Source organism: Boleophthalmus pectinirostris, unplaced genomic scaffold (genome assembly GCF_026225935.1).
Source record: "Boleophthalmus pectinirostris isolate CB_2022bp ecotype Guang Dong unplaced genomic scaffold, ASM2622593v1 HiC_scaffold_3, whole genome shotgun sequence".
NCBI classification, from domain to species: Eukaryota; Metazoa; Chordata; class Actinopteri; order Gobiiformes; family Gobiidae; genus Boleophthalmus; species Boleophthalmus pectinirostris.
This window is the reverse complement of record NW_026571299.1, coordinates 37,249,400-37,275,330: the sequence shown is the minus strand read 5'-3', so window position 1 is coordinate 37,275,330 and position 25,931 is coordinate 37,249,400. Positions and strand designations below refer to the sequence as shown.

The 25,931-nt window shown below is 38.5% G+C and overlaps 1 protein-coding gene across 4 annotated transcripts; it reads left to right on the top strand.

The window, feature by feature from the left end:
- The first annotated feature begins 1,154 nt into the window (after positions 1–1,154).
- tead3b (TEA domain family member 3 b) lies at positions 1,155–25,854 on the top strand. 4 transcript variants are annotated; one of them, XM_055160869.1, is made up of 15 exons: positions 1,155–1,301; positions 1,692–1,753; positions 13,165–13,419; positions 19,323–19,387; positions 19,767–19,829; positions 21,016–21,027; positions 21,685–21,801; positions 21,926–21,969; positions 22,051–22,104; positions 22,385–22,446; positions 22,517–22,656; positions 22,822–22,995; positions 23,089–23,232; positions 23,315–23,467; positions 24,031–25,854. In XM_055160869.1, exons 3-15 carry the CDS (start codon positions 13,296–13,298, stop codon positions 24,142–24,144), a joined length of 1,266 nt encoding a protein of 421 aa, XP_055016844.1. In that variant the 5' UTR covers positions 1,155–1,301; positions 1,692–1,753; positions 13,165–13,295; the 3' UTR covers positions 24,145–25,854. The 4 variants fall into 4 exon arrangements, with proteins under 4 accessions (XP_055016844.1, XP_055016843.1, XP_020796052.1 ...); XM_055160868.1 differs by having other exon boundaries at positions 1,626–1,753; XM_020940393.2 differs by lacking the exon at positions 21,016–21,027 and having other exon boundaries at positions 1,626–1,753.
- The last annotated feature ends 77 nt before the right edge of the window (positions 25,855–25,931 follow it).

Below are 25,931 nucleotides of genomic sequence, written 5' to 3'. Positions count from 1 at the left end.
TGGTAGGCAAAAAAATCTGTAAAGATTCCCTCCAAGTTTTAGGTGACACCTATGCTTTTCTTGAAGAGTGACTGAACACGTTAAAAGAAGCTCCAGAGGAAGAAAAACCTGTTTGAGACATAGGCCCCAAGAGTCAGAGAGGTGTGTATTCTGCCTGAACCTGCTCAGGCAGTTGTCTAAACTTGCTCAAATTAAACAAAGCCTCAAGCTGCCAGCAATTCTACAGCAGAAAGAGCTCATTTGGAGCTTTTGCCTTTTTAAATTACTATAAAGAGTTTGCTGCGATCACAGTCAGGCATTTAATTTGGTGCAGCCCTGTTGTTGACCATTAGAAGGAGCTGTTGGAGGGGGTAATTGTGTTCATGGATTCGTGTGAAACATGCATGTCATCAGTGTTTAGTTTGTTAATTAGTTTTGGTTTTGTCTCTTTCAGTGGGTTATTGCACTGACAGTTTACACACCAGTTTGGCCAACAAATGTAAATAACTGTTTGTAACAATAGTTCTTGGGGAGTTGAATATGTCACCGTGTGTAAGAAAATGTCATTTTAATATTGAGAGCATATTGGTTAAACTTTAAATTAACGGTTATTTTCGTGCATAATGAGAAGTGCGTAGCACACACTTACGTCTTTGTGATAGTTGCTGTTTTTCCTTGACATTAAACTACCAAGGGAAATTAGCCACGTTGACTATTGTTGTTATTCAGGCTATTTTATTTCCTAAGTTTTAATGTTATTTTGCACAACAACTGGCAATAGTAGGCTATTATTTAGCTTTAAATATCTATTGAATGAAGCCAAATCTTTACAAAGAAATCCCCCAGGCACAGAAATCTTAAACCCTATTGACTAAACTGTTCTATGTCTCTGTGGTTTTTTTTTGGTTTTTTTTTTTGTTTTTTGTTTTTTTTTACCTTTCAATCTATTGGCCAGTTGCTCATCACGTTGTACCTACCATGAATTAGTCACTTTACAGATGCGCCAGTGTCCGGTGATGAGATGAGAAGGCGCTGGGCTCTGGCTGGGCTCTGGCTGGGCCGGGTTTGCCCTGCAGGTCCCGCCCCTCTGCCTGTTGATTGACGCTCACTGATGGCTCCTCCTCAGACGCTTTTTTCCTCCCCCTCCGTTTTCCAGTGTAGTGCGTTGATTTCATACCAAAGTCATACTTCACATTCCACTTATACTGTCAAACCTCCGAGAAATATTACGGAAAACAACAAGGCGCCAAATTATAACAAAGTAACTCAAATTGAACAGTAGCCCTCAGTAAGTAAACGGAGGTAAAAGGCACAATAAAGAGGTAAGTTTTCAACTTATGCTCGCTCTTTCTGTTTACAGACTTTTCAGCGCAGTTTTTTCATGCCGCTTGTCTCCGTGAAGTTTTCAGATCATTGTCATTTTTTACATTTTTCCGCGGAGCTCCCTGCGTTGGGAGGGAAGAAAACATTAGGAGTTTGATAGTCTATTGTAAATGACATAGCCCGTGTGCAGTGATAAGTTTGACAAGCCCTGTAGGCTGTTCATTAATATATATTTTAGCCGGTGCGCGCTCGATTACTATAGTGGAAAGGTTGCCTTTGACAGCACAGAAGTCTTCAACATGTTGGTTTTGTTTGTCACTCAGTTTGTACCTGGATCCTACTCTTTTGGCCTCGTCCCTCAGAGGAATAATCTGCACTTATATCTACAGGAACAACGAAACAAACCGCAGCAATTTGGAGGAAAGCTACACGACTTCAGACTGTTCTCAAAGTAAGGACCACAATTTCAATATGCAGGCTTTGGCATTTGTAATGACCTGATAATGTTACTATCATAGAATAGTCTATTCAAATTTACTTAAGTTTTTTTTATTTAAATTAAATACTACAAGATGTATTCTGAATTTTTGTTTAAAAAAATAAATAAAATAAGGATGAAAAGGTTTGTATTAAAACAGGCACAGACGATTTTTGCTTAACATTAGGTATTGTAAATTTGCATTTTCAGTTCATTTTCATGTAATGGTACCCTATGACATAAAATATTCTTCTATTTATGAAAAACAGCATTTGATTATGCCTCAACATAAAGAGTGTAATTTTGGTAAAGAAAAAATATAAAAATACTATACATAAAAAATACTGTTTATACAAGGTTTATGTAATACATTTATAATTATCACAATTATTATAACTGTTATAACGATTACTATTACTTCTATTACTTAAAAAAAACAAATACATATATATATATATATATATATATATATATATATATATATATATATATATATATATATATATATATATATATATATATATATATATATATATATATATATATAATTTGTGCTTTTTTTGGCACACACTGTCATGTTTTGACACTGTGAAGTCTCACTAAGCACATAATTCGTAGGTGAGGATTTGTGATGCATGGATATGTGCTCTGGCTAATTGTATAATTAAATAAGGGCAGCTTGGGTCTACACCTGCTGTAGTGTGTGGAAAAGCTTTTTGATAAAGCTCATTGTTGAGGCTTGTATTTTTTTTTTTATCTATGTATTCTGTTTGAGGAAATATCTCTTTCTCTTTTTGTGCCGTTGTATAATCTTTACTAAATCACAGTGATTGCCTGTCATCCGGTTGACTCAGTAGAATGCAGTTAGTCAGGTTATTCACAGTAAGTAGAATAACCTGTTAACAGTCAAGTCTGACCCTTTCAAAAACAATAGTATTAACAGTTTCTCTTTAGCTTATGTTCAGAGGAAATTCACAGATGCAGTTTTTTGATAGCGCTGTACTCAGATCAACAGACGGCTGAACTCCAGAGTCATTTGTGTCGGTGTGATCCAGATGTTCAGTTCAACACGTATGGAGTACTTTCTGCTGGTCTTGTCAGGTCACTGTGTCTTTCTTCTTGCACCCTTTCTTTATTGCCATGTGGAAATGATGTTCTGAAATCAAACAACCATCCAATACAACCAAACAATGTGTGCTTGGTAAATGAGACACGCCAAGACGCCTAATAATAGATTTTATGCTGATGGTTAAATCTGGAAAGGATTAGGCATTCTGCTGTTCCCCTGGTTTTTATGCTGCATGAACGAATCAAGCGCCTAAGACAATGTGCTCCTTTTTTCTTCAGCTTTATGCTTCATGATTTGTTGTGGATTTGCCTTCTGTGCTTGTGTGAAAGTTCAGTACAAGAGGAAAGTTTTACAACTTCTCTCATGCCAGAGGTCAATTAGATTATTTGCAGTAATATCCCCTTAAAGTGGCCGTTTTCACTCTTCCAGTCCCTGGTGAAGTCTCTAAAGCCACTCATCAGAGGCTCCTCTGCTATGGGACTCTCTTTGTCATGTTCTATCTATCTATCTGTTGTACATTAGGGCTGAGTTGTTAATGGAATTTTCATCAGTAATATATAAGGGTCTTTTTAATAGTGAGGTCTACAGCCAGTGCTCTGTCAGTAAAAGCATGTGGTTTGGAGCGGAGTTCAAACTTTTGAGGAAGAAATTTGACTACTAATCCATAAAAACATAAATGTACAAAACTATATTTCCAGTATTATGAATTAGAAAGATCCCACAGTCACTAAACCTTTGGACACTGCTATAAAATGAAGGGTTCCAGGGCGCTCAGACTGTTTGCCCTGGATGCAGGTCTGATGACTGTTTGTCAGTGGAAGCTTCACCAACTTGTGCTAAAGCCACAGGAGAACAGCTAATGAGCTTTGGCCCATTTGTGCACTCTTTGTTTTGGTTTTAGCACTGTCTCCAAAAGTGCTCATCCAAATGGTGGACACTTGCCCCTCTGTCAACCCCATTCTGGACAAACAGCTCTCATATGTGCTTCTGATGACACAGAACATCTTTGAGACAGTCTAAATGAACAGTTTACTACATCTTATTGCTGTCTGGTTTAGTGTAGTAATTATTACTGATGAAACCCGTCAACATTTATCTCTTTTTAATCTCTCATCTTTTTTGTCACCATTCAGATTATGGCTATTCAATTATGAAAACACTAAAATTATAATAATTAAATAGTGATTATAATGATCAAAATTATGACTTATTTAGAATGAGTCAGAGTGGTGCCCCAGTGTGCTTAAAAATGAGAGAGAACGAACAGATAAGATGGAAGCAGGAGACATTTCATGCACCAAAACAACAGTCGTTATTCCACATGTAAAAAGCTCCAACCTCCCCCAACTTTTAATGGTCTCACCCAGAAATACATTACAGTTTTTTGGAATTTAACTGATTACCTTCTGCATTTCTGCATGAAAGGTGCTTGCCTTGCCCCGTCATTTAACATTTAATATTACTTAGTTGTTGAAAGAATATTTTCTTCTATTTTCTTCTGTACACATACATACATACATACATACATACATAAACAGTTTTACTATATATATATATATATATATATATATATATAATATATATATATATATATATATATATATATATATATATATATATATATATATAGTAAAACTGTTTATCTAATTTAACTTCAGGGAGTATGAGGCACAGCCCTAAATATTCGCCTGTTACTACAGTCATTGTGCATACTATAACAATTTATCTACCTTACATCCATGTTAAAAATGTTAACAAACAGTGCATGTGTTTACATATGCTCCACATCATGCGTTTTTTTTTTTTTTTTTTTTTTTTTTTTTTTTTTTTTTTTAAGATAAGCTTTTGGGCCTCCTGTTAGGACCACTGAGGGGAGGAGCCTGGACACGAGAACAGTACTGCCTTTGTGTGAGTTGTCCCCAAACGTTTTAGTTGTTCTTGCTGCAGCGACCAACTGTTACAAATGACATAAATGTGCTTTGAAGAAAGGTGAGGAGGAGAGGAGCAGAGGAGGGCATTGGCTGTGCGGGTGTGTATGCCAGCGCCTGCCTCCATTATAGATAACAGGACTGTAGCAATGGGCCAGGCTGGTGCTCTGTGGAGGAGTATGTGTGGCCTGTGTGTTGCACCCAAGCTCCACTGACCCAAGGGCACCCATGTGAAACCCCTCTAATCCCAGCACTCACACTGTTTTGGGTTGGGGGATGATCCACTAACAGCCTGCGTTATTGTTTAAATTTGTTCTAAATATAGCTGCACACAGGTGTCAGCGGGGATTATAGCAAGGAATCTGCATTTATAATTAACAGTGCAGTTGAGGATAACTACCTGATTATAGGATAATAATTTAATGTGAATGTTAGCCTTGCAGCAATATTGTGGATTGGCAACCAGAGCTGTCAGTTGTAATTGTTTTCTGTTTCCTAAAAAGTTCTTGTTTTAATTTTTCACCTATTTTGTAAACACATGGTGTGCTGATATGAATATTGGAAACAATGCCAAGTATCAATTCTCGCAATAAAAAGTCACAAATCAAAGTACTGCAATACACATCCAAAAACAGAAACAGTTGCAGCTCAAATCAGGGTCAAATCAACAGAGCATTCACAGGAATTTGAATAAATCAGATTTGTGTAGACCGAATATGAAGCTCAGTGCTTTTTCAAGTTCACATCTAACTAATGTTTTTTGCTGTGGTCTGTTTAAAGCACAATAAGCGTGTCTTTGCAGGGCAGGGATGGATCTCTATTTACAAGCATTTACAATAATCTAGGAGGTGATATCATGGGATTGTGGATATTTTTATATGTACTTGAATTGCATCACCTATTGGTTTATATTTCCGCATGTCTCAAACTTTTTCCCTATGAATCCCTTCCTATCAGGCGCAGATCAGAGCCACAAAAGCCCTGTTCCATTTTATGTCCTCAGATGAGTTATTGGCCCGTTGCATTCGAGTGTGGAGTTATGTATGTCCTGAAGGTTTCACAGATTATGGCTTCAAACCGCTCCCTTCACCACAAAATGACCAATTCAGACGCAAGAGTCTTCTCCGTTATGCTCCCTGGAAAATTTCCGATTAAAACGCTGATTCAGGCTGTATGAGAGGCTCTCTGGCGCTCTCCCTTCTGCTTTGTGTCAGTCTTTCCCTACGCTCTTGGATCACAGCTTTTCAAAGGCTTTTAAAGTGTTAACAGTACCAGCTGCACTGTGAGATAAAATAAAACAATGGCACAGGGAGATATTAAAACATCTAGCAAGCCTCATTTTAGCATTAACGCTAATATTTTGGGTGTTATGGGAAATACACAAGTTGAATGCCTATCTCAGTTAAAAGTCAGGATTCACCTAATAGAATAACAGTTTTGCATACAATACTATATTTCTGTGGACATACAAAGTTTATGTATGTATGTCTATGTCCTTTAGCTGGTTGCCGTGTGAGCGGCTGTCCTGCCCTTCTCTCCCTCACTCTGGGCTCTGATTGTTTCCTGAGCGCTGTGCCAGATAGGAAGTAGGAGGAAGTTATTGGAGGAGCTGGGGAGAATTTATTAGGCCCAAACACAGACACTGAAAGAACAGGGGAAGCTGGTCACTTTGATTTTTTTTGAGGTTTTTATAAGTGTGAGGACAGCAAAGGTGTTGACTATTAAAGGAGAGGAATAAAGTTCGCTGACATTTGCAAAAAACACAAAATTGTCACTTTAAGCTTCATTTACATCATGCTTTGGCACAGGATCATGGTTGCTGGAAAAAGTTTGTTAAAGATAGTGTTGCTTATTCAGCTTTTATTTTGCTAATAATGATTCAACCAAAAAACACCAACTACAATGACTTATGACTTATGAACATGTCAATTTATACAATTGCTTCACTGCCACTGGCAACATCCAAAAGAAAACTACAATTTTAGACTTCAGCTACTGTGGTTTAGTACCAACTATTCTAAGGTTCTAGAGATTGAATATGAATTATGATTTTATTTCAGGAGGATTCAATTCAGACAGTGCACATTATAAACATGTCCAGTAGTATAAACATTTGACTGAAAATTTAAATAGGAAAATGCAAGAATCCATTTTATAACTTGTTTGGGTCTTAACTACAGGGTTAACAAGTGTTTTCCATAAAAAAAATTAACATTATGTTGTTTGAGGAGGATATTCTAGATGCACTCTTTGAAATCTGGTTATTGTATCAATTAAAATGGTCTTTTCAATTCAATAGTGATATACTGTGAAGCCCTTTCGAAAAACAGATATATTGTGTTGTAAACTTGGTCTCATCTTTCATCCAAAGTTTGTTTGAATGGCAAACTGTATTTGTCAAGATTCTTGCTTGTCTAAATACACATTACATTTACTCTCTGTTGAATGTGTGCACAGTGGAGGAAGCCTTGTCCAGCTTTCCTGGCCTGAAACCTAAAATGTTTTCTTTATCTGTAATCTGACCTTAGAGAGCAGCTGCTCCTTCTGCCGCCAACTTCTGTTGTTTTGCCTGTCAAGTGTGTGTTTGTGTGGCTGTTGGTGTGTGCTGGTGGGAGGGGGTCTCTACTCACTCTACATCTGTGTGCTCCCTTCAGCCTTAACTAGACTGTGTTGTCCAGGCTGCCAGTGTCACATTTCCATCTGTTTGTGAGTCTGTAAAGTTGGGTTGAGGTGTGCTTAAGTCTAAGCGGAGTGGGGGGCTCTTGGTCTGCCAGTGGGGGTCCGTTCTCTGCCAACAAGTGTCCCAGCTAGAGCTGCAACTCAACAAAGGGTGCGCTTGAAAAGACGTGGACAAATCGCGTAGTGGGTGGGTTTGCAAACAGAACAGCCTTGCTTAATCTACAGTACTGAGGAGAGAGATTTCAAGGAAGTCTGCTAACAATCTACGGCCTCTGAGTGAAGGAGAGAGTGGTTTTGGAGGAGGAGCTTTTTTCTTATGTTACGAATATTACATTTTTAAAAATGGCTCTGACATGCAGATGGACAACTGAAAAGACTTTCCTCCAAATGTATTTGGACTAGATCAACTGTGAGTGACATGGGTCATGAAAATCCCTCCAAATCATTGCAGAGATTTAGATGACATTTGAATGAATGTTGGTGCCGGTACTTTCCACCTACTTTTTAGTTTTCCCAGTCAAATGCAGTGTTTACTTGAATAAAAGACAACAAAAAGTCAGTGTGTACAATCAGAAACATCTCAAATGAGAATATTTGTACTATGTGCTAGTTCTAAACCTGGAAAAATGTGTTTGCATCTGGTAGGGGATGTACAAACCACGTTGGGACCAAGTGCAAAATCTTATGGCCAATCATAGACTCAATCTCCTGCTCTGTGGCACCCATTGAAGTGAAAACATGCTGACTGATACTTTGCAGCTGATGTCATCAACATAGGGAATGTTGATGGGGATGTGAAGGTAACTGAAAGCACTGCTCTGTTAGAAACTCCCAAATTAGACTTAATCTGGGCATAATCTGACCAAATAGATCTGATTTGGTTGGGACTACAACAGGTGAGATGATTTGTTCTGTTAAAAAAGTCTCTCACATAAAATTACAGCGCCAGCTAGCATTAGCCAACAGTTTTTTTAGTCACTTTCACATTTTTGTTGAACAGGACCAAGAATACTCATATTGATCACAGGCTCCTGAAAATGTGTTGTTTAAATCCATTTTATATGGTTATTGTTGTATGTTTTCAGACAATCTTAAAATGTGTTTGTGTTTTCTAACGTGTGCATTGTGAGGAGGTTTATGGACCACAGAACAGGAAAGCAAATATTCAAAGAAAACAAACCTGAAGTTTCATCCATTTCCGGGTACAGTATCATTCATTGTAACAAATGCCATTCTATCTTTGCCATTTCTGGTGTCAGGTTACCGTGTTGTGTTTGGCAGCAGGTGGTTGAAATCATGTGGTGCTAAGTAAATGAAGATATTTTATTGTAACTATATCTTTAAAAAAAAGATCAAATCTTTTATTACACAAACCAATTTAAGAAAAAAAATGTATTATGTGAACTGGGGGTGATATGTTCCCATCTGCCGGTAAAAACTGAAATTTGGACTTCCGCTGTCTGAGTACAATTCCATCTGAGAACATGGATGACCTCATAGAAGGAGATAAAAGCAGAGAACAGGATACAACTGTGTCAAAAAGAGAAGTTAAAATTCCCAAATGTTTCTTCAGGAAATCACCATATGGAATCAGATTGTTTTCATGTTTATAGAAGGTTTCCTTTATAACTTGGATAGATTCCCTTTTCCTGCATGGTTTAGCTTTCATCAGTGGCTGGCAAAGTAAGAGTGACTCACCCAAATTACTGGAATACTACAGTGAGTCATATCAGAGGACACAATGTAATGCTCTAGACTTAATCTTAGTTTTTAGGACTAACCAACCATCTCATCTACGTCATTTTGTTGTATAACTTGCATAATGACAATAAAGAACTTAGCCTTATAAGAGCTTAGCCTTATAAACACAAACAAGTAAACCCTGGTATGGGAAAAAGGTAATAGGGATTTTGGTGCATGAATAGTGCAATTTGAATGAAAGCGTGCAGCACATAGCTTTGCTGTGTTATTTACATTCCTGCCGCACATTGGAATTCTGCTGTAGCATGTTGGTCCAATGGCCTGACTCCCAGAAAGTGGAGAGAGAGGAGGTGTGTCCCTGATTTTTGTGTCAATGTGAGAGCAGCATGCCATTCTGTTTGAGAGTCCCATGTGATATAAGCAGACCCGCTCTGGGTCTGTACTTCCATGTGTTTTTATCATTGAGTGGAAATTTCAAACTCAACTTTGATGCTAAGATAGTCTGGATACTTGATGCTACAACGGTAACACATAAACGCTATAATAAGGCTGATACTATTTTTACACAATATGTAATTTTCACCTCAAATGACTATGTGGTCTTTAATAGATCAAGACCCTACTAACTATTCCGGAAAGATCCATATTCTTTTTTAATATTGATACCCGCTCAAATGAGTATCTAGCTTTCGTATTGACTGGTAGTGGGTGTCCATTGATAACAGAAGTTTGTTGGGTTTTTTTGGTTTATAATGATTGATCTTTTTTTATATGAGTTTTAATTGTAACAGACAATACAACTGAAACCAATAAAATGACAGAAACTTCTTGAAAAATATTTTCTACAATATAAAAATATAAATTATTTTTTAGCTTTTTATTTGTAATTCTCTCTTGAGATATGTCCTATATGACCTGCATGCCTGTTTCTGATTACTATGATTATTAAAGTCTGGTGACTCCATTACGAGGCTCTATTGAAAATTGACTCCTCTGACAATGCGGCCCATTCAGTGGCTCAGCTTGTTCAGTGCTGATGTTGCATTCCAGCAGGAACAATCCCACTGTTTTCCAAACCCCAAAGTGGACGCCTAAATTGGACAGCACCCTCCCCCAGTCTCCCCTCTCCCTCCTACACACACCCGTGTCCTGTGCGCTCTCCAGCCAACCCACCCACCAGCGCCCACCCCTCCCCTCCGCGATCCCCTGGTCCCTGTCCTTATTTGGGTAGAGCAGTTGGAGAGCAGCGTGCGGAGGTGGGGGTTAGAGAGGGGAGGCAGGAGGAGAAACAGAGCGCACTCACAGCCCTTTCTTAATAAGGACATGTCTGGAATTCAGGCCTCTCTATCGCCGAAGAGCTCTTTCTGCACAGCACTGCACTCCAACAAACTCTTGTTCCCTCTCAGGCCATAGCCTCGTGTCACACTCGTCTGCTCGTGGGCTTCCTCTTGCATTGGTCTGAGCTCTGCCTCTGTTTTATCTAATGTCATTAAAGGTCAACACTAGAGTGACCACCATGTTTCTCTTCTGTGTGCCACCAGGTCATAGGCTTAACTCAAGCACCTGTGCAGTCATTCATGAAATGCTCAGGCCACAACGTGTTAACGTGTTTAACACACACCCTGAACTAACTCCTGATAGTTAGCATAACTTTAGCACAATTTAACTCATAGCCTAAAACTAAAAACTCAGTGTGGTAAGGTGTAGTAGCCAGACACATAATACTTCACATTTATATCCAATTCAAGCCAAAACATAAAATAACTATGATTTTAATGATTTTAATATGATTTTTATTTTCCTAGTGAAGTGTATGCCACCTGCTTGTCTCAATATAGATATTAATGCTTTGTGTAGATGTTTGATAGTATGGCATTCAACTTTTCAGACTTGAATTTAACCAGTTACAGGTGTTTGTTTTTATACTGCCTCTCCACAGATCTGGCCTGTGCCTTGTCCTGGCAGTGTCACCTGCTTGTCCTCATGGAGATAGATGTGTTTAATGCTGTAAGTTTCAGGCACAGTGATAACATCTCCTTGGAGACAAGCAGGTTGTCTGGACCCAGCTAGAAAAGCTATCTAGGACTGGGCAATAAAATGTAATTATGATTTATACCTGTGACAATAGTGCAACATGTGATATCATAATTCTGTGATGTAGTTGCCTTGAAATTATTCATGTAATACCTACATGAATCATGATATAATTAAAATTGTGAACTAGGCTCTAGAAAATTACAATATCATTTTGCACATATAGTGCATCTTTCAAGGTCCATTTGAACTGTTAAACATCTTTTGTCTATTTGGTCTGTAAATCGTATGATGAATGTTATCTGTTTGGTTGTTGTTATTTATTTTTATTTTGGATTAACAATGTATATGTATCGTAACTGCAGTAAACTACCCCAGTTCTTTAAGTTTTTCCAGCTACGCTCCTGGTTAGCACTGATTAGAAGTACTGTGCTGTGGTGTGTGCAGAGGAAGATGGATGAGAGAAGTGGCTGATGAGAGCCTGTTTTTAGTGTTGAGTTTTAGCACCGTAACCCTGACTCTCGGGGTCTACCATAAGCAGCACCCTCCCGGCTAAAATTAGCAGCCGGGCTTGTGAATATTTTCTCTTTTGGCTCCAGTGACCTCCATAAATTACAGGTTAAGACTTGTGAGTGTGTGTGGTACAATCATTGTATTGTGACTTGTAGAGATAAATACCAAATAGTTTTACATAAGGAAGAGACTCTAATTAACTAACTAATATGATTATTATATTTTTGCTTGCCTTCATATAAAAGTATTTATATCTTTTTCTAGTGTTGTCACAGTACTCAAATTTATCTATTAAATTGCGATATTAAGAAGAATTCTTTGATAGCTCATTGGAAAAACACAGAATTTTCTTTATGAATATATGATACATAAATTTATGTTGAAGCCCCATATAATATGATATAAACACAGATTATCATTTTTTTGTCTATTTTACCATGTGGTCATGTAACCTAAAAAAGACATAAATTAGAAAGCAAGATCCTAGTCATATCAGAACTGATCACTGAGGATACTAGTGTAGATTCTAGTTTAAAAATAGATTAGTATTTGTGTTTTTTATACCTGCATGAAATTATGCTAAATGCATGCATGTAAAACAAGTCATGGCAATGTTCTGAATGACCTTTCTTTTCAGATCTAATACAACACTAAGAAGGCAGCTTGAAAAACACTTAGGATCTTTGCCTGCAGTCAGCCATAAGCCGACCACATTGGGACACAGTTCCCAGACCACAAGAATTCTTTGAGGGCAGCTCTGATTAGTGAGGTCTTTAAACTTCATTTTATGGAATATCTTGAACTCATTTGGCTGTTTCAAAGAAATTAAATCAAGGAAATTATAGTAATAAGTGTACGGTTAGCATTGTTTATTCATACACATTTAATGACTGCCATAAAATACAGCTTGGTAGTGTCTAAACAAACCTAAAACAGAAAACAGCCATAGGACTTTGTAGACTCATATTCAACCCAAACAATCCTCACCATTTTTCCCCTAAGTAGAATAATATACAAAAGTCAGAATTATGTTTATTCTTTGTGCTAGTCCCAAGCCCTGATAATGGTGATAGTTGTGAGTATGGGTGGGAGACTATAAATATGTTTCTTCACACAGGTAATGCAAAAACGACATATAGAATTAAGAAATAATGTTATCTGTGCTATGAATATCACCCGTCATGTTGTAGCAGAGCCATAATTCAATTGGAACTGCATAGGAAATGCATACAAATAAAATGTACTTGTAATATTCAAAAGTAAGTCAAATAATAAGACAATTTTTATTTTATAAAAAAAATCATGGCAGTGCAATAAAGATAACTGCTTGACTAGTCAACTAATCAGAAAAAGGAACAACTGACTAGTCAACTTGATGACTATTAAAATACATTGACAACCTTACTAAGAATATCAAACATTGTTAAGCCAGTATGCTAACAGTCCTTTATGTTTTCCAGGTCTCTTTCAGGTGTTTTGACTGTGGGGCTCAGGGTCGGGCCCAGGGGGAGCCGCCACCATTGCGTCCAACGAGTGGAGTGCTAACGGCAGCCCTGAGGATGGGCTGGACGGGGACAATGATGACAAGACCATGGACGGAGACGCAGAGGGCGTGTGGAGTCCCGACATCGAGCAGAGCTTCCAGGAGGCACTGGCTATATACCCCCCCTGTGGACGCAGGAAGATCATCCTGTCAGACGAGGGCAAGATGTACGGTGAGTGGTACTGCAAATCAAACCAACAAACACTTCTTAGAGTCATATTAAATGAAGCAGAAAACCACAGATAACTGTGGTCAAAGGGAACAATCCCAATAATGTACTTTTATTTTATTCCACACACACTTTGAATTGTTCTGATGGATACAATATAAATATCTGTCACACAAATGATCCAAGAACAATGGAAAAGCTATATTGTAAACCACGTTTTAGAATACAATACTTAACTCGAAAATTAAAAGAATATCCAAGATTTGATGGCTGCATCACACAACAAACAACTTAATATAAAACAGAATCTGTAGTGCAAAATTTGATTGCGTTTGTAAAATGTACTTCAACAGACAAGAATGAGATTTGTGCTAAGGCGTTAGTAATAGCATATTTTCCAAAGTATGAAATGTAATGTAACATGTAAAGCCCCTGACTTTTTTCCTCCAATTCAAGAATAATTCATTATTGCAGTTTAAACTCTTGTGGTTTGATAATGTCTTGGTTGTCTTGGTTATAGTGTGCAGCATCACATGATTGGAGTTAATGGCTAATTACTGATTAGCAAAGAATAGTTAACATTTTTTAAAAATGATTGTCACAAATGAAATACAGCATGTCTGTCATGAATAAACAGGAAAAAAATAAACTGACTAAACCTTACTTAGTGGCCATAGGTTAGAAACAGAAGTGTCTGTTTTCTTTAGCGTGCTGCTCTCTCTCTCATGTCTGGGCTTGTTGCGTGAGGCGACCCAGGGGCTGGTTCTTCCAGTCGCCCTGCCATATCTCTTCAGGTTATGGTCGACCTGAGAGCACCGCTGTTGCCCCTCGTCCCATGATTTACACCTGTCTGTCTGTTCACTCTGTTTTTCTTTCACGCTTTTATTACCTCCTCTCATGCACTTAAGAGTTGCAAAACCAGCTCTTTTATGTGTTGTTGGTTTTTTTTGTTTTTTTTTGTGTTTTTTTTAATGCAATCTCTCCCCGCACCGGTATTGCTGGTTGAGTTTTGAGGAAGTGAATTTTTTAATTTTTTTATGGTTGGCTTAGGTTAAATTGGTGGCAATTAGCACAGCTTGAACATGCACAAAAACATCTCGTTATATTCAAGATTTGAAGTATCCTTATGGTTTGGGGGTTATGCTCTTTCTTGCAGCGTGTTCGTTCATTATGTTGCAGGTGTTGAGCTCATGAGAAGCTCCAGATGGGTGCACCAACATTGGTTTACATCCAAGTGTCGGAAATTGATCACATTTGTTTGTTGTTAGCCAAATCTTCTCGTTAACTAAATCCATTGTTTAGTAAAAGTTGTAGTCTAGAGTGGAAATTGTTCGCTAACAACAAACTCTGTGGTTAAGCCCTGTTTTCTTTCATGTCCTCAACAAACCTCTACTTTTTGGTTTTGTAAAATTATGTTCTTTTCACCATTGTAACAAAACTCCCTTGAGCAATGCTTTGTAAGAGTTTTCTGCCCTCTAATTATTGTCCGTCATGTCTTGAAAAGCTGAAATTTATTCCAGCTACAGACAAACCATAAAATCCATCACTCCTATTATGCATGGTTTGTGTATATCAGTTCAGGATTAGCATTTATAAAATTGCAGTTTGAATTGTGACGTCAGATGAAATTCTTTGTATGCCTAATGGAATACTTTTGTTTGTCAGACAGATTTTGATATTTATGGCCAAGTGCATAACAACCAAGCCACTGTAAAGTTGTCTGTTTTGACCCTGACAGAATACAAATATGTTGAGGCAACTCTTAAAGATTAAAGATTGCGAGATTGCCAGTTATTTTACAGTTTATTTTAGTAGCATATGAATGTTGGAATTATAGATTACTGCACACATTACAACAATTTAGTGTGTTTTTTGATGTCCAAGTGTTTTATTAGCTACAAAATGGGAAATAGATGTTTTATGACTCAATGTTAAAAACACACCCCTAAGCAAGATGACTGGTTAATACATGCAATTGGATTCATGCTCAAAGGAGTGCTGCTCCAATATAACCAATATAAATTAGATTGTTTTAAACTAATGATTATATGAAAATGTCTCTGTATTCAATATTAACTTTCCCGTCTCTATCTTCCCATTTAGCAGGGTAGTGTTGTGTCCAGGCCCACACATTTGTTATGTGAATGTCAACAAAGCGTCTGGCTGTGCACAAATCAGTCCCCTTAGCAACAAACTGTCGGACGCTTTTTAGAGACCCCTTTTTCAAGTGCACTAAACACCCTCTCCGCTTACAAGAAGTCATCTGAGGCGCTGCTGCCGAAGCCAAGACATGCCAGAGAAGAAGGCCGCTCACAAGGCTATTACCTCAGACATCTAAAAGCTGCCCTGACGTGATGCTAGGGGAATGTTAACCATAGCACTCTATGTAATACTGTCTACCTTGCATTCTCCGAATCCCAGTGCCCTCCAAAAGCAGGCTTCTAGTCGCAATATCTAAATCTCAGCGAGGGACGTTAGTGTCTTCTCATTGGGTAGGAAGCAGTTTTCCATTACCTTAGCAAAGTAAATATTAAATACATTATTTTTCCTGTGACTGTCTAGACTTTTCAGTAGCTTGCCAATGATTAATGTACCAGTGGGGTGACAAAAAGTTCAAGAGTAAAACACCTGCTCTGAGCCTGTGTAAAGAAGTTGTTTGAGAACACACAGATCGGATAAACTGTATTATGCACAATCTTGCCAAATCTAATCTTTGAGTCCACATTCACTGTAGCTTCTTTTTTTCTATTTAATCTCTCTGTCCATGGGCTTTGAAACATTTGGCAAAGTCACAAGAGCCCAAACTCAAACTTTCACTAGCATTAGATGTCCAAACTCTTCACGTCACTATGTAACTTTTCAGGTGGAGGGTAAATCTTTTGCTTGACTTTATAGAGATTGCTTTGCCTAGAATGTTCCAGAATATGGTATTAAAGTTATTTATCTTATATAAACTAATTTACAGGGTTTTCATTCCTCAAAAATATCTTGAAAAACACACTTTCTTACTGTAAGCATGGTCAGCTCTCCATGGATCTGATGTGTAACTTGGCTTGGTGGTGTAGCCTGCTTGTCTCCATGGTAATAGATACATTTGATGCCATACTTTGGAACATTCCAGGAAAAGCAATAACATCGCCATAGAGACAAACATGTGGCATATTATGAACCCAATTCCAGTGATACCCTTTATACTGTATGTGCTATATCTATAACATTTTGCATACTTGCATTCCATTTAAATTATTAAGGCCTTATTATTACCTGTGTTAGTCATGTAAATACTTTCAGGAGTGGAATGCCATAGATAGCAGCTGGCAGGTTTTCCACCATACTGCAGCTTCTGAGGCAGTTGTTTTTAGAGGATGTTTGAAAAATGCGGACCATCTTGTTTGGCTTTGGGGCTGTGCTGACTTGTTGCTCACCTACGTTTTCTGGGCAGGTGTGCCGAGGCCTGAGCACACTCTTAGCCCTGCAGCTGTCAATACTGGCAGTGCAAAAAAGTGAAAAATATAAGCGCTAGAGGGAGGCTTGTTTCTGTGTGACCTTTGAGAATCTGGTTATTAGAAGCAGGTTGAATGCATGCACAAAATGGGCAATGCGTGCCGAGGTATTGGAGAGGGCTCGAGTGGTATGCATGATGACTGAGCAGGCCTGGTGCTTCCCTGTCAGCTCCCTCACTGAGATGTCAGGAATGTTTTCAGTCATGGCTGAGCAGTATGCTAGCAATTTAGGATTACCTCAATGTTATGAGAAGGGAGGGGGTGAAAAGGGGGAGAAAGGGTTTGAGGATGATGGGAGGGGCAGAGATACAGGAGAGAGAGTAAGAGGAGATCACCTTGTTGCTCTCTATCTAGTGTGGAAGTGGAAAATTCCAGCGTCCGTGTAGTAAAAGAAAAAGATGGGCGTGTCATGTCAGAGGCAAGATTGAGAATGGCAGCCTGCAGCGATGTGAGTGGGCGTTGGGCAATCACACTGAAACGAAGAGAGCCCAGAAAAACTTTTGGAGCACTGAAGAAGCGGCAGCAGTGGCCAAATCAGGCAGTAAATGTGGTGCATGAGTGTGTGTGCACCTGTCATCCCCTGCTGTGGTGCCCCACACTCTATCACCAGTGACACTGACAACACAACCGTGTGCTTTCTGTTCAAGTTAAGAAAGCAGCATCTTACCAAGTAATAAACCAACAAAACCAGTTGTACAGGATCATACACAAAACCTCCAGCACAAAACAAGTGAATACAGATGTCATGCTGAGTTCTATAATGCTCTCCTTTAAATACACAAGCAAACCCAAAGGTTAGCTCCCAAATAATATGATATGATGTATGATGCTAGTATTACTTCAGAAACACCATAGCCCTGGTCTCATTTAGGAAGCATACATATGGTGTATGTTATGTATATATAAAAATAACACATACGTTATTTTCCTATGTCAAGTTTGTGATTTATATAAAGACAACTTGACATAGGAAATGAGCAGTCCAGTCCCAGAACTCAAAGCTTTGTGTTTTGGTGCTGTCAGAGATGAAACTCACAGAGATAAAATTTGCAAGATTTAGGAAGTTAGGAAGTCTGTAGTATACTTTTAATAAGAATTCCACATAAAGGTTTATAAATAAGGACTTAAATGACCTACAATGTGCTATGTGCTCTTTGGATGCCATATAACATTGCTTTAGAGCTGAATGTGAGGCTGTGGCAGAGATCTGATCTGACAGATGCGCCAGGGTTGGCCCGGTATTGTCCGGTGTTGGGATGGTCAGCAGCAGGTGCTGTTCTCTGAGAACAGGGTCACACTGTAGTGTTGTTTTGGGGTGAGGACGGCTTTAGTGCCAGGTGGCAGTTGTTGGCAGAGACAGTCGTGGCTTTGTGCTTCCTCACAGACTTACAGCATCAGCTGCCTTCTTTGCTCCAGCCGTGTGTCTGTAACCTTCTTCTCCCATAGAAGAGCAGCACACATGGAGCTCTGGTGGTGCTCGGCCTAGGCCAATCAGACTGGCTAGCACAGATGTGACAGGCTCCGAGGAATGTGAGGAATGCGGAGGCGCTGGAGCGGGCGTGTCCATCCTTGGCCTGGGGCAGAAGGGGAGGGCTCTCTGCAGTATCACACAGTTGTGCTGTGCTGGCTAACCACGGCCCGGCTGGCTGCAGAGGAGCCTGAGAAGGCCTCAAGTACTTTTATGGTAATTGCAGTAACCAGGTCCTTCTGACGGCCAAGTGCTGAAGAGTGTGTGTAATAAGAAGTCTTGTGAGTTTTCCTGTCATTATGTGTCTGGATACTGTGAGCGCTGTTTAAGCACACTCCTACTAGACACTGAATGCATTGTATAAACTAACCCCAGGCTCATCAGCTTTATCCATTTATGTTTGGTTTTAATTTCTGGCGCAAGTTGTTATTTCTAGTGATACAGTGGTGGTCTTACCTCTCACTTTGGCCCCACTTTACAACCATACAAAAATCCCAACACAGATTTTGATCCTGTACCATGTAGATATGATCCTTTATGTTGCAATGCTTTGCTGTGAGGGTGGACAAGGGGACATAAAGCCTATGAATAGAAGTGTATTCTGTGCACAGGCTGTTTGTGCAGAATGTGGAGAGTAGATGTTATGTCATGAAAAGGTGCTTGTGTTTTCTGAGCTCTCTCTGTAATTAAGCAGTGGGGTCATGTGAGCACAAAACACACATGTGTTGAGCAAGCCACAGTAAACAGTAAAAATATGAAATCATAGATTTGTAAAGGCAGGTCAATAAATGGAAAAGTATTGTTATTGTTTCATTTGATTCACAACTGCAAAAGATAGTTTCAACTGAAATGATTAATTTCCTCAATTTGTTCTGTAAATACAGAAACTTTCTTTTGATTTACCTCCCCCATGTGGTTATTTTCTTCTGTTGCAGGTCGTAATGAATTGATTGCAAGGTACATTAAACTGAGGACTGGCAAAACGCGCACAAGAAAACAGGTAGCGTCTCCTTAAATAATAAAAAGAACTGCTTGGTAGTTATAGTTACACCAATATACAACAATACAACAATGGATACAAAAATGTATTCAAATGTATTCTTTTGTCCCGTTTATACAAGATGCAAAAGTCAACTACCACCAATGTATGGAAAACTGTCTTGTTTGATTAACCCAAGATTAATCAAAGATTACCACACATTTTAGATAGTTAGTTATGTTCGTTCTGTCTAATGTGTGTAGTTGAAAATATCAATGCCATATTTTTAAGTGTTGAAGTTTTAATTTGTCTGTATGTTGTAAACACTCAGGTGCATGTATGTCTGTGCATGCATGTAACTGCATGTTGTTTTGTGCTTAACTGTTTCAAACTCCTTCAGGTGTCTAGTCACATACAGGTGTTAGCGCGGAAGAAAGTTCGTGAATACCAGGCGGGTATAAAGGTAGGTGCAGCACCGGCCTGTGGCCGACACTGACAGGGCGTCTCTTTCCTCTTTGGTTACGGCTTCTTCTTCTTCTCTGTCTCTTTCCCTTTTTCCTCTTGGCTCTTCTTCTGTGCAGGTTTCTAGCCACTTGCAGGTTCTCGCCCGAAGAAAATCTCGCGAGATCCAGTCAAAGCTAAAGGTATGCGCTTCACTGTGGCCTCGGCGGGCTTGTTAAGGCTTGGCTTTGCACTAACCATTTCACACATGATAATTTTACCCTATAATGCGATGCACTTTGGGCAGAGGAGTGAATGCCAGCTTAAAAAATGGTGACTTTAGACTTTATGGCTGCTTGTGTGAATTTCTAGTTTACTGCTAATTTGTTCATCTTTAACACACAGATTAATGCACGTCTGCTACACTTGAGTACACTTTATCATGGAGATGCCTGTCACTGTCTCCAACTGTAACTTTAAAAAGTTCACTTAAAGCTTCTGCTTTGTAACAGTGTTGAAAGCTTGTGACGATTAGCACTAGCTGCGTGATGCTTTAGCACACACCTGTCCTTTTAGCTAAACTGTACTTCCTGAAACTTCATTCCACTGAACAGTCTTTACTGTGAAAGTTCAGCTGTCTTTAACAACTGATATTTCATTGATGTTTTTTCTCTTACGCCCTTTTTGTCTGTCTAAAATCTTTGGTCTGACCAACCATGCTTTTTCCTATTTGCATTGTTACATCTAGTACTTCAGATACTATGCAGTTGTCAGTTCAATTAACCCTATAATCTAATTTAAAATACACTAATCAACAACCATGTTATTCTGATTGAATCATATTGATAACTGAACATGCAGCTTGATGTTTTGTGGTGTGGCACAAAGCAAAATTATTCATCTGAATTAAAAACAAACAAACAATATCTTATCTTTTAATCATTGTTCCTCCTTAAGGCACAGGATACATATAAAATCCATTTGAATAAAACTTAGAGAGGGCACACTAAGAGGCCACATTGCTGACATACACTTAGTTACAGTTAGTTGACATGAAATACCTCTGTTGCAATTCTGATTTTTATCATTCTAAAATATTGCAACAGGAGCAACACAAAAAATTTAAGCAATTCATGTTTAACACAAAATACATATTATGATCCCCCCTTGCCTGGAGTAATAATGGTCTCTCTCCTTTTTTAATATAGGCGATGAATTTGGTAAGTGCATTTAACTTGTATAATATGCTTCCCTCCTCTTTTTGGCAGCATAAGTGCACTGTCCCTGCTATGGCCCTCTGCTGGCATGGCTTTACCGCACCCCTCTTCCCAAACGCAAAAACAGCCTCGCTCTAAACACTGCTGCCCGCCTGCCCCATGGAGCAAATACTGTACTTCCCTCACCATGAGTCTTGCTTGCTTTGCCCAAGGTGTTGATCTTTAATCTGGGATCTCACTGCTATCAGTCATTTTCTCTAACAGCAAAACCACTATTTTGCTGTTGAGACGTGTTTAGGGTACAAATGTAAGTTTAAGAATATAAAACAGCTTTTAAGTTTTGTCCAAGATGAATTGGTAAGCTTTGCATTCTTTAAACATTCTTCTTCATAAAACCACGATGCTGTTATCTAAATACAATATGGACGACACCCATAATGATGAGACCAGCTAAAGCTAAACTACCACTCGTTCCATCTGCTAAATTTTTCTGTTATTTCACTATTTTTTCACTCTATTAACCTGTTCTTCCACATCTGTGCCCTCTGCTATACATTTAATTTATTAATTAATCAGCTAAATATAAATGCTGACCTAAGGTATAACAATACAATATAGTGCCATCTAGAGCCCATGTCTGACTCTTCCTTCAATTTATAGGACCAGGCATCTAAAGACAAAGCCTTGCAGAATATGGCTGCACTATCGTCTGCACAGATTGTCTCACCAAGTATAGTGAAAAACCTGCCACCACTACCACCTGCCCCATACCAACCAGTAAGAGTTTTTTTTCTAAAAAAAAAACAAACAAACAAAAAAAAAACAGAAACAATTTAAAGTTGAACCCAAATCTAATGGATCAAAAGCTGACCTTTTTTGTCTTTCTCTTTATCCGCTACAGTTTTGGCGTGCCCCCATCCCAGGACAGCCCGGCCCTTCTCAGGAGTAAGTAAACCTTTGTAGAGCCTTACATGTCAGGTCGGTGATGCAGTGTCTGTTTAACTGTCCACCTGTTCTGCACACCAGGCTGGTTCTAGATCTCCCGGGAAGGACTCCTGGGTTTGCCCGCACCAGCCATGCGTAAGTTCCCCTAGCTCAGGTGTGATCCAGAGCACAAAGCAGTACTAACTCACATAATGTACTCTGTCATGTATGTTTTCTGCACTGATGTAAACCACCACTCCATAAATTATGTGAGTGTTGCTTGGCATCACTAAAAAGCCATAATGCAGGTGGACTTACGCCTAGCTGGTGCAGCATCACATGCTTACTAACAGTTGATATTATACTGAAGTAAATAATACTGGCCATAATCATAGTATAAAAACAATTATCTCATTGATTCTTAATTGTTTTTCAGTATCAAACCCTTTGCACAGCCCCCGTACACCACCCTACCAGGTCCAGTACAGTCCTTACAAAGTGAGTGTGGATCATTAAACCTACTCTTCATCTGTTTGCTGTTTTTCTGATTGTGTTGTTGTACTCACAGCCGGTTACGAGCCCTTAGCTCCTCCCCCTGCCCCTACGGCCACTGCAGTCCCAGTGTGGCAGGACCGGACCATTGCCTCCTCAAAGCTGCGCATGCTGGAGTACTCAGCCTTTATGGAAGTACAAAGAGACCCAGACACTGTGAGTCCTAATACCTTGCCTTGTTGCACTTTTTCTTGTAGTGCATTGCTGTTTTGACCTTGGTGTTACTGCATTGTGTTGTTTTCCTGCCATCTAGTGGATGCATTTGTTATTGCAATATCTGAATTCTGACAGTCTCTCCTTGTGCCACTTTGTCCCCTACAGTATAGCAAACATCTGTTTGTCCATATAGGACAGACCAACCCCTCCTACAGCGACCCACTGTTAGAAGCTGTCGACATCCGGCAAATCTATGATAAGTTCCCTGAAAAGAAGGGCGGGCTTAAAGAGCTTTATGAAAAGGGCCCACAGAATGCCTTCTTCCTGGTGAAATTCTGGGTAAGTTTAACATAGTTTGATAATTATGTTTCTAATTAGATCTTTTATAGATATTATATAATATCAATAATAAATAATATCTGTTCTGATCAGGCTGACTTGAATAGCAGTGGCATGCAAGATGGCCCTGGTTCTTTCTATGGTGTCAGCAGCCAGTACAGCAGCAATGAAAACATGACAATTACAGTTTCCACTAAAGTCTGCTCATTTGGGAAGCAGGTTGTGGAGAAAGTAGAGGTAAGAGGTGCACATTTCAAGATTATTCATAATTTTTGTAATTGTCCTAGTTGTTTTTAACTCATATTCTACTGTTACACAGACAGAATATGCACGAGTGGAAGGTGGAAAATGTGTTTATAGGATCCATCGCTCTCCCATGTGCGAGTACATGATCAACTTTATCCACAAACTCAAACACTTGCCTGAAAAGTATATGATGAACAGTGTTCTCGAAAACTTCACTATCCTTCAGGTAACTTTATGAGTGGTTTTAGAGTTAAGTGCTGTGACAGGATTTATTGTATTGTTTTCTCAATCAGATATTGACTTCCAAATATTGGTCACTTTGATATCCTGACTGGACATATACATTGATGTAATAAGAGGGTGTAGTATGAACAGAAAGTCACATAATATTTGAACTTTTATTTACACAAAGCTAATCTGTGGTTATTTGAGGGATAAATAACAGTTACATTACACATCTGGATCAGCTTTGCCTTATTTAAGTTTTTGTTTTAAGGAAATAAATGTTGTTTTCAGAACCATTTAAAATTGTTGTTTAAGTACCAAACTTGTACAGTATTGTGTACTATGTACTGGATACAGTGTACTCTGCTGTCCACAGCACTTCATTCCTAATGTGTGTAAAATGTGATGACACATGGTTACTGCACAGGAAGCAATCAAAAGAACTAATGTAATTTTCATGAACAAAGTAAAGTAATCAGAAAATACCTAATAACTGTAAACAGTAATTTTTAATAACTTCCACAGTACTGGTTCTAATGTTCTTGCACATTTGTTTCCTTTCAGGTAGTGACAAATCGAGACACTCAGGAGACACTGCTCTGCATAGCTTTTGTTTTTGAGGTTTCTACGAGTGAACATGGAGCTCAGTATCATGTCTACAGACTTGTCAAAGACTGAGGGCTGTTTGCCTGAGAAAGCGTGATGCAACATCCCTTGGATTTGTAATATTATGTCACCATCACCTGGACTCATACAATAAATACAAGTGAACATTGGCAAAGTGACAAGCAAGTTATTTAAGAACTATTTTCAGTGTTTCCAACTTGTTTTTACAAGGCATTAAATGATGTTTGATAGCAGAAAGTAAAAGAAGGTCTATATAATTGGAAGAAATAAAAGACATGTACATCATATGTAAGATGTGTGGAAGTGGAAAACCAGAGCCAAGTTGTTGCAGTAAGTTATAGAAGAATGTGCCCATTTTCCAAAGATATGATCACCGGCCACTTTGGATTGCCTTCTTACTACCTCTTATTTTATAAATGAACGAAAAAGTTTTTATGTCAAAATTAAATTGGAAAAACTCTCATTACTTTGGGAGTGCAGAGGGATAACTAATTTTCAATTGTAGCCTGTTTTTAAAGGTTCACTTTACTTTTTTACTCTGTAGAGGGCGTGTATTGTGTAATGTATAAATTTGAATCTGCTTTTCTATGTTTTATAACACATTTTCAGAAATTTCAGGTCTTACAAGCATCTATCTATTACTGACTTTTGACAGTTGGGATGTCTTGTACTCTTGCCATCCTGACATAATGCCAAGATCTTGCAATATTGTGAGGTTCTCTGTTTTGAAGACGTGCTTGGCGGCACTTAAGTAATCTACAAAAGGGGTGAAGCAACAGCAGTGCTTATTTCTACCTTGAGATATGTAGCCTTACTGAAACAGATGAGTGTTTGTACTGTGAGCCAGCCAATGCTAAAGGAGTATGTTACATAGGAGTACTTCTGGGGACTTGTGTTGTTATTGTGTTCATGTAACTCAGCACAGAGACCATAGTTTTAACTGCCAGCAGACCGTCAATGTTTCTTTTGTTTAAAAAAGAAATTTTACACTGTGAAGTTGGCTTATTTGCTTCTCTAATATTTAATTATTTTACACTTATCATTTTCATCATAAATCTATTTTTATCCAAACAATAATCCTAAAATCAATTGAAGACATGTTAAACAAGAGCTATTGTCTCTGTGCTGTGGAGTATGACCATTGATTGTAATTTATAGGCTTGGAAATTGGAAAGTGGGAGGGAAGATTTGTGTTGATGATTTCCATTGCAATGCGGAAGTAAAGCAGGACTCGCAGTTAAGACAGAATAGATGTCTTCCAATAGAGCCTGCTGGACGCATATATGTACTTTATGCGGTTCACTGGACATGTTGCTATTGCAAATCTTAAGGTATTAGATATGATATGGTGTATTTGCACCTTTTGATTGTCATATTTCACAAACAAAATACAATAACACTCTTCCAGGTTATCTTTCGTTTATGTTTTATACAGACATTTTTGCCATTACTACGATTGTTTTTGATTCTGACATTTATGGACTTTCAGTGTTCGCCATATGCTTCACTGAAAATAATGTGTGATTGTGATAATTAATGAGATATCTAATGTATTATATTCTGAATGGTGTGGGCGTTTTTATTTTTTGTTTGTTTGTGTTGAATTAATGTGGTTTACTAGCCTTTGTCTTTGTTACCATTGTGCATTGCAATTTTATACTTTGTTTGTATCAAAGTAGAGGTTGGACTATGTAATCAATCAAATGTATCTAACAATAAAAGACGCATGGTGCCTTTGGGTCCCTATCCCCAGACAACTCATTAACTGTGTATATTGACTTTTTTGTTTAGTTCTATTTATTTATGCATAGCCTACTCGTTGTACAGGCTAGTAATTG

Excerpts from the sequence above, each read along its gene's own strand:
- tead3b (XM_055160869.1), top strand. The coding sequence starts at position 13,296 with ATGGACGGAGACGCAGAGGGCGTGTGGAGTCCCGACATCGAGCAGAGC. Across the intron at positions 22,996-23,088 it reads TCTTCCTGGTGAAATTCTGG|GCTGACTTGAATAGCAGTGG; the intron begins GTAAGTTTAACA and ends TGTTCTGATCAG. Across the intron at positions 23,468-24,030 it reads AAAACTTCACTATCCTTCAG|GTAGTGACAAATCGAGACAC; the intron begins GTAACTTTATGA and ends GTTTCCTTTCAG.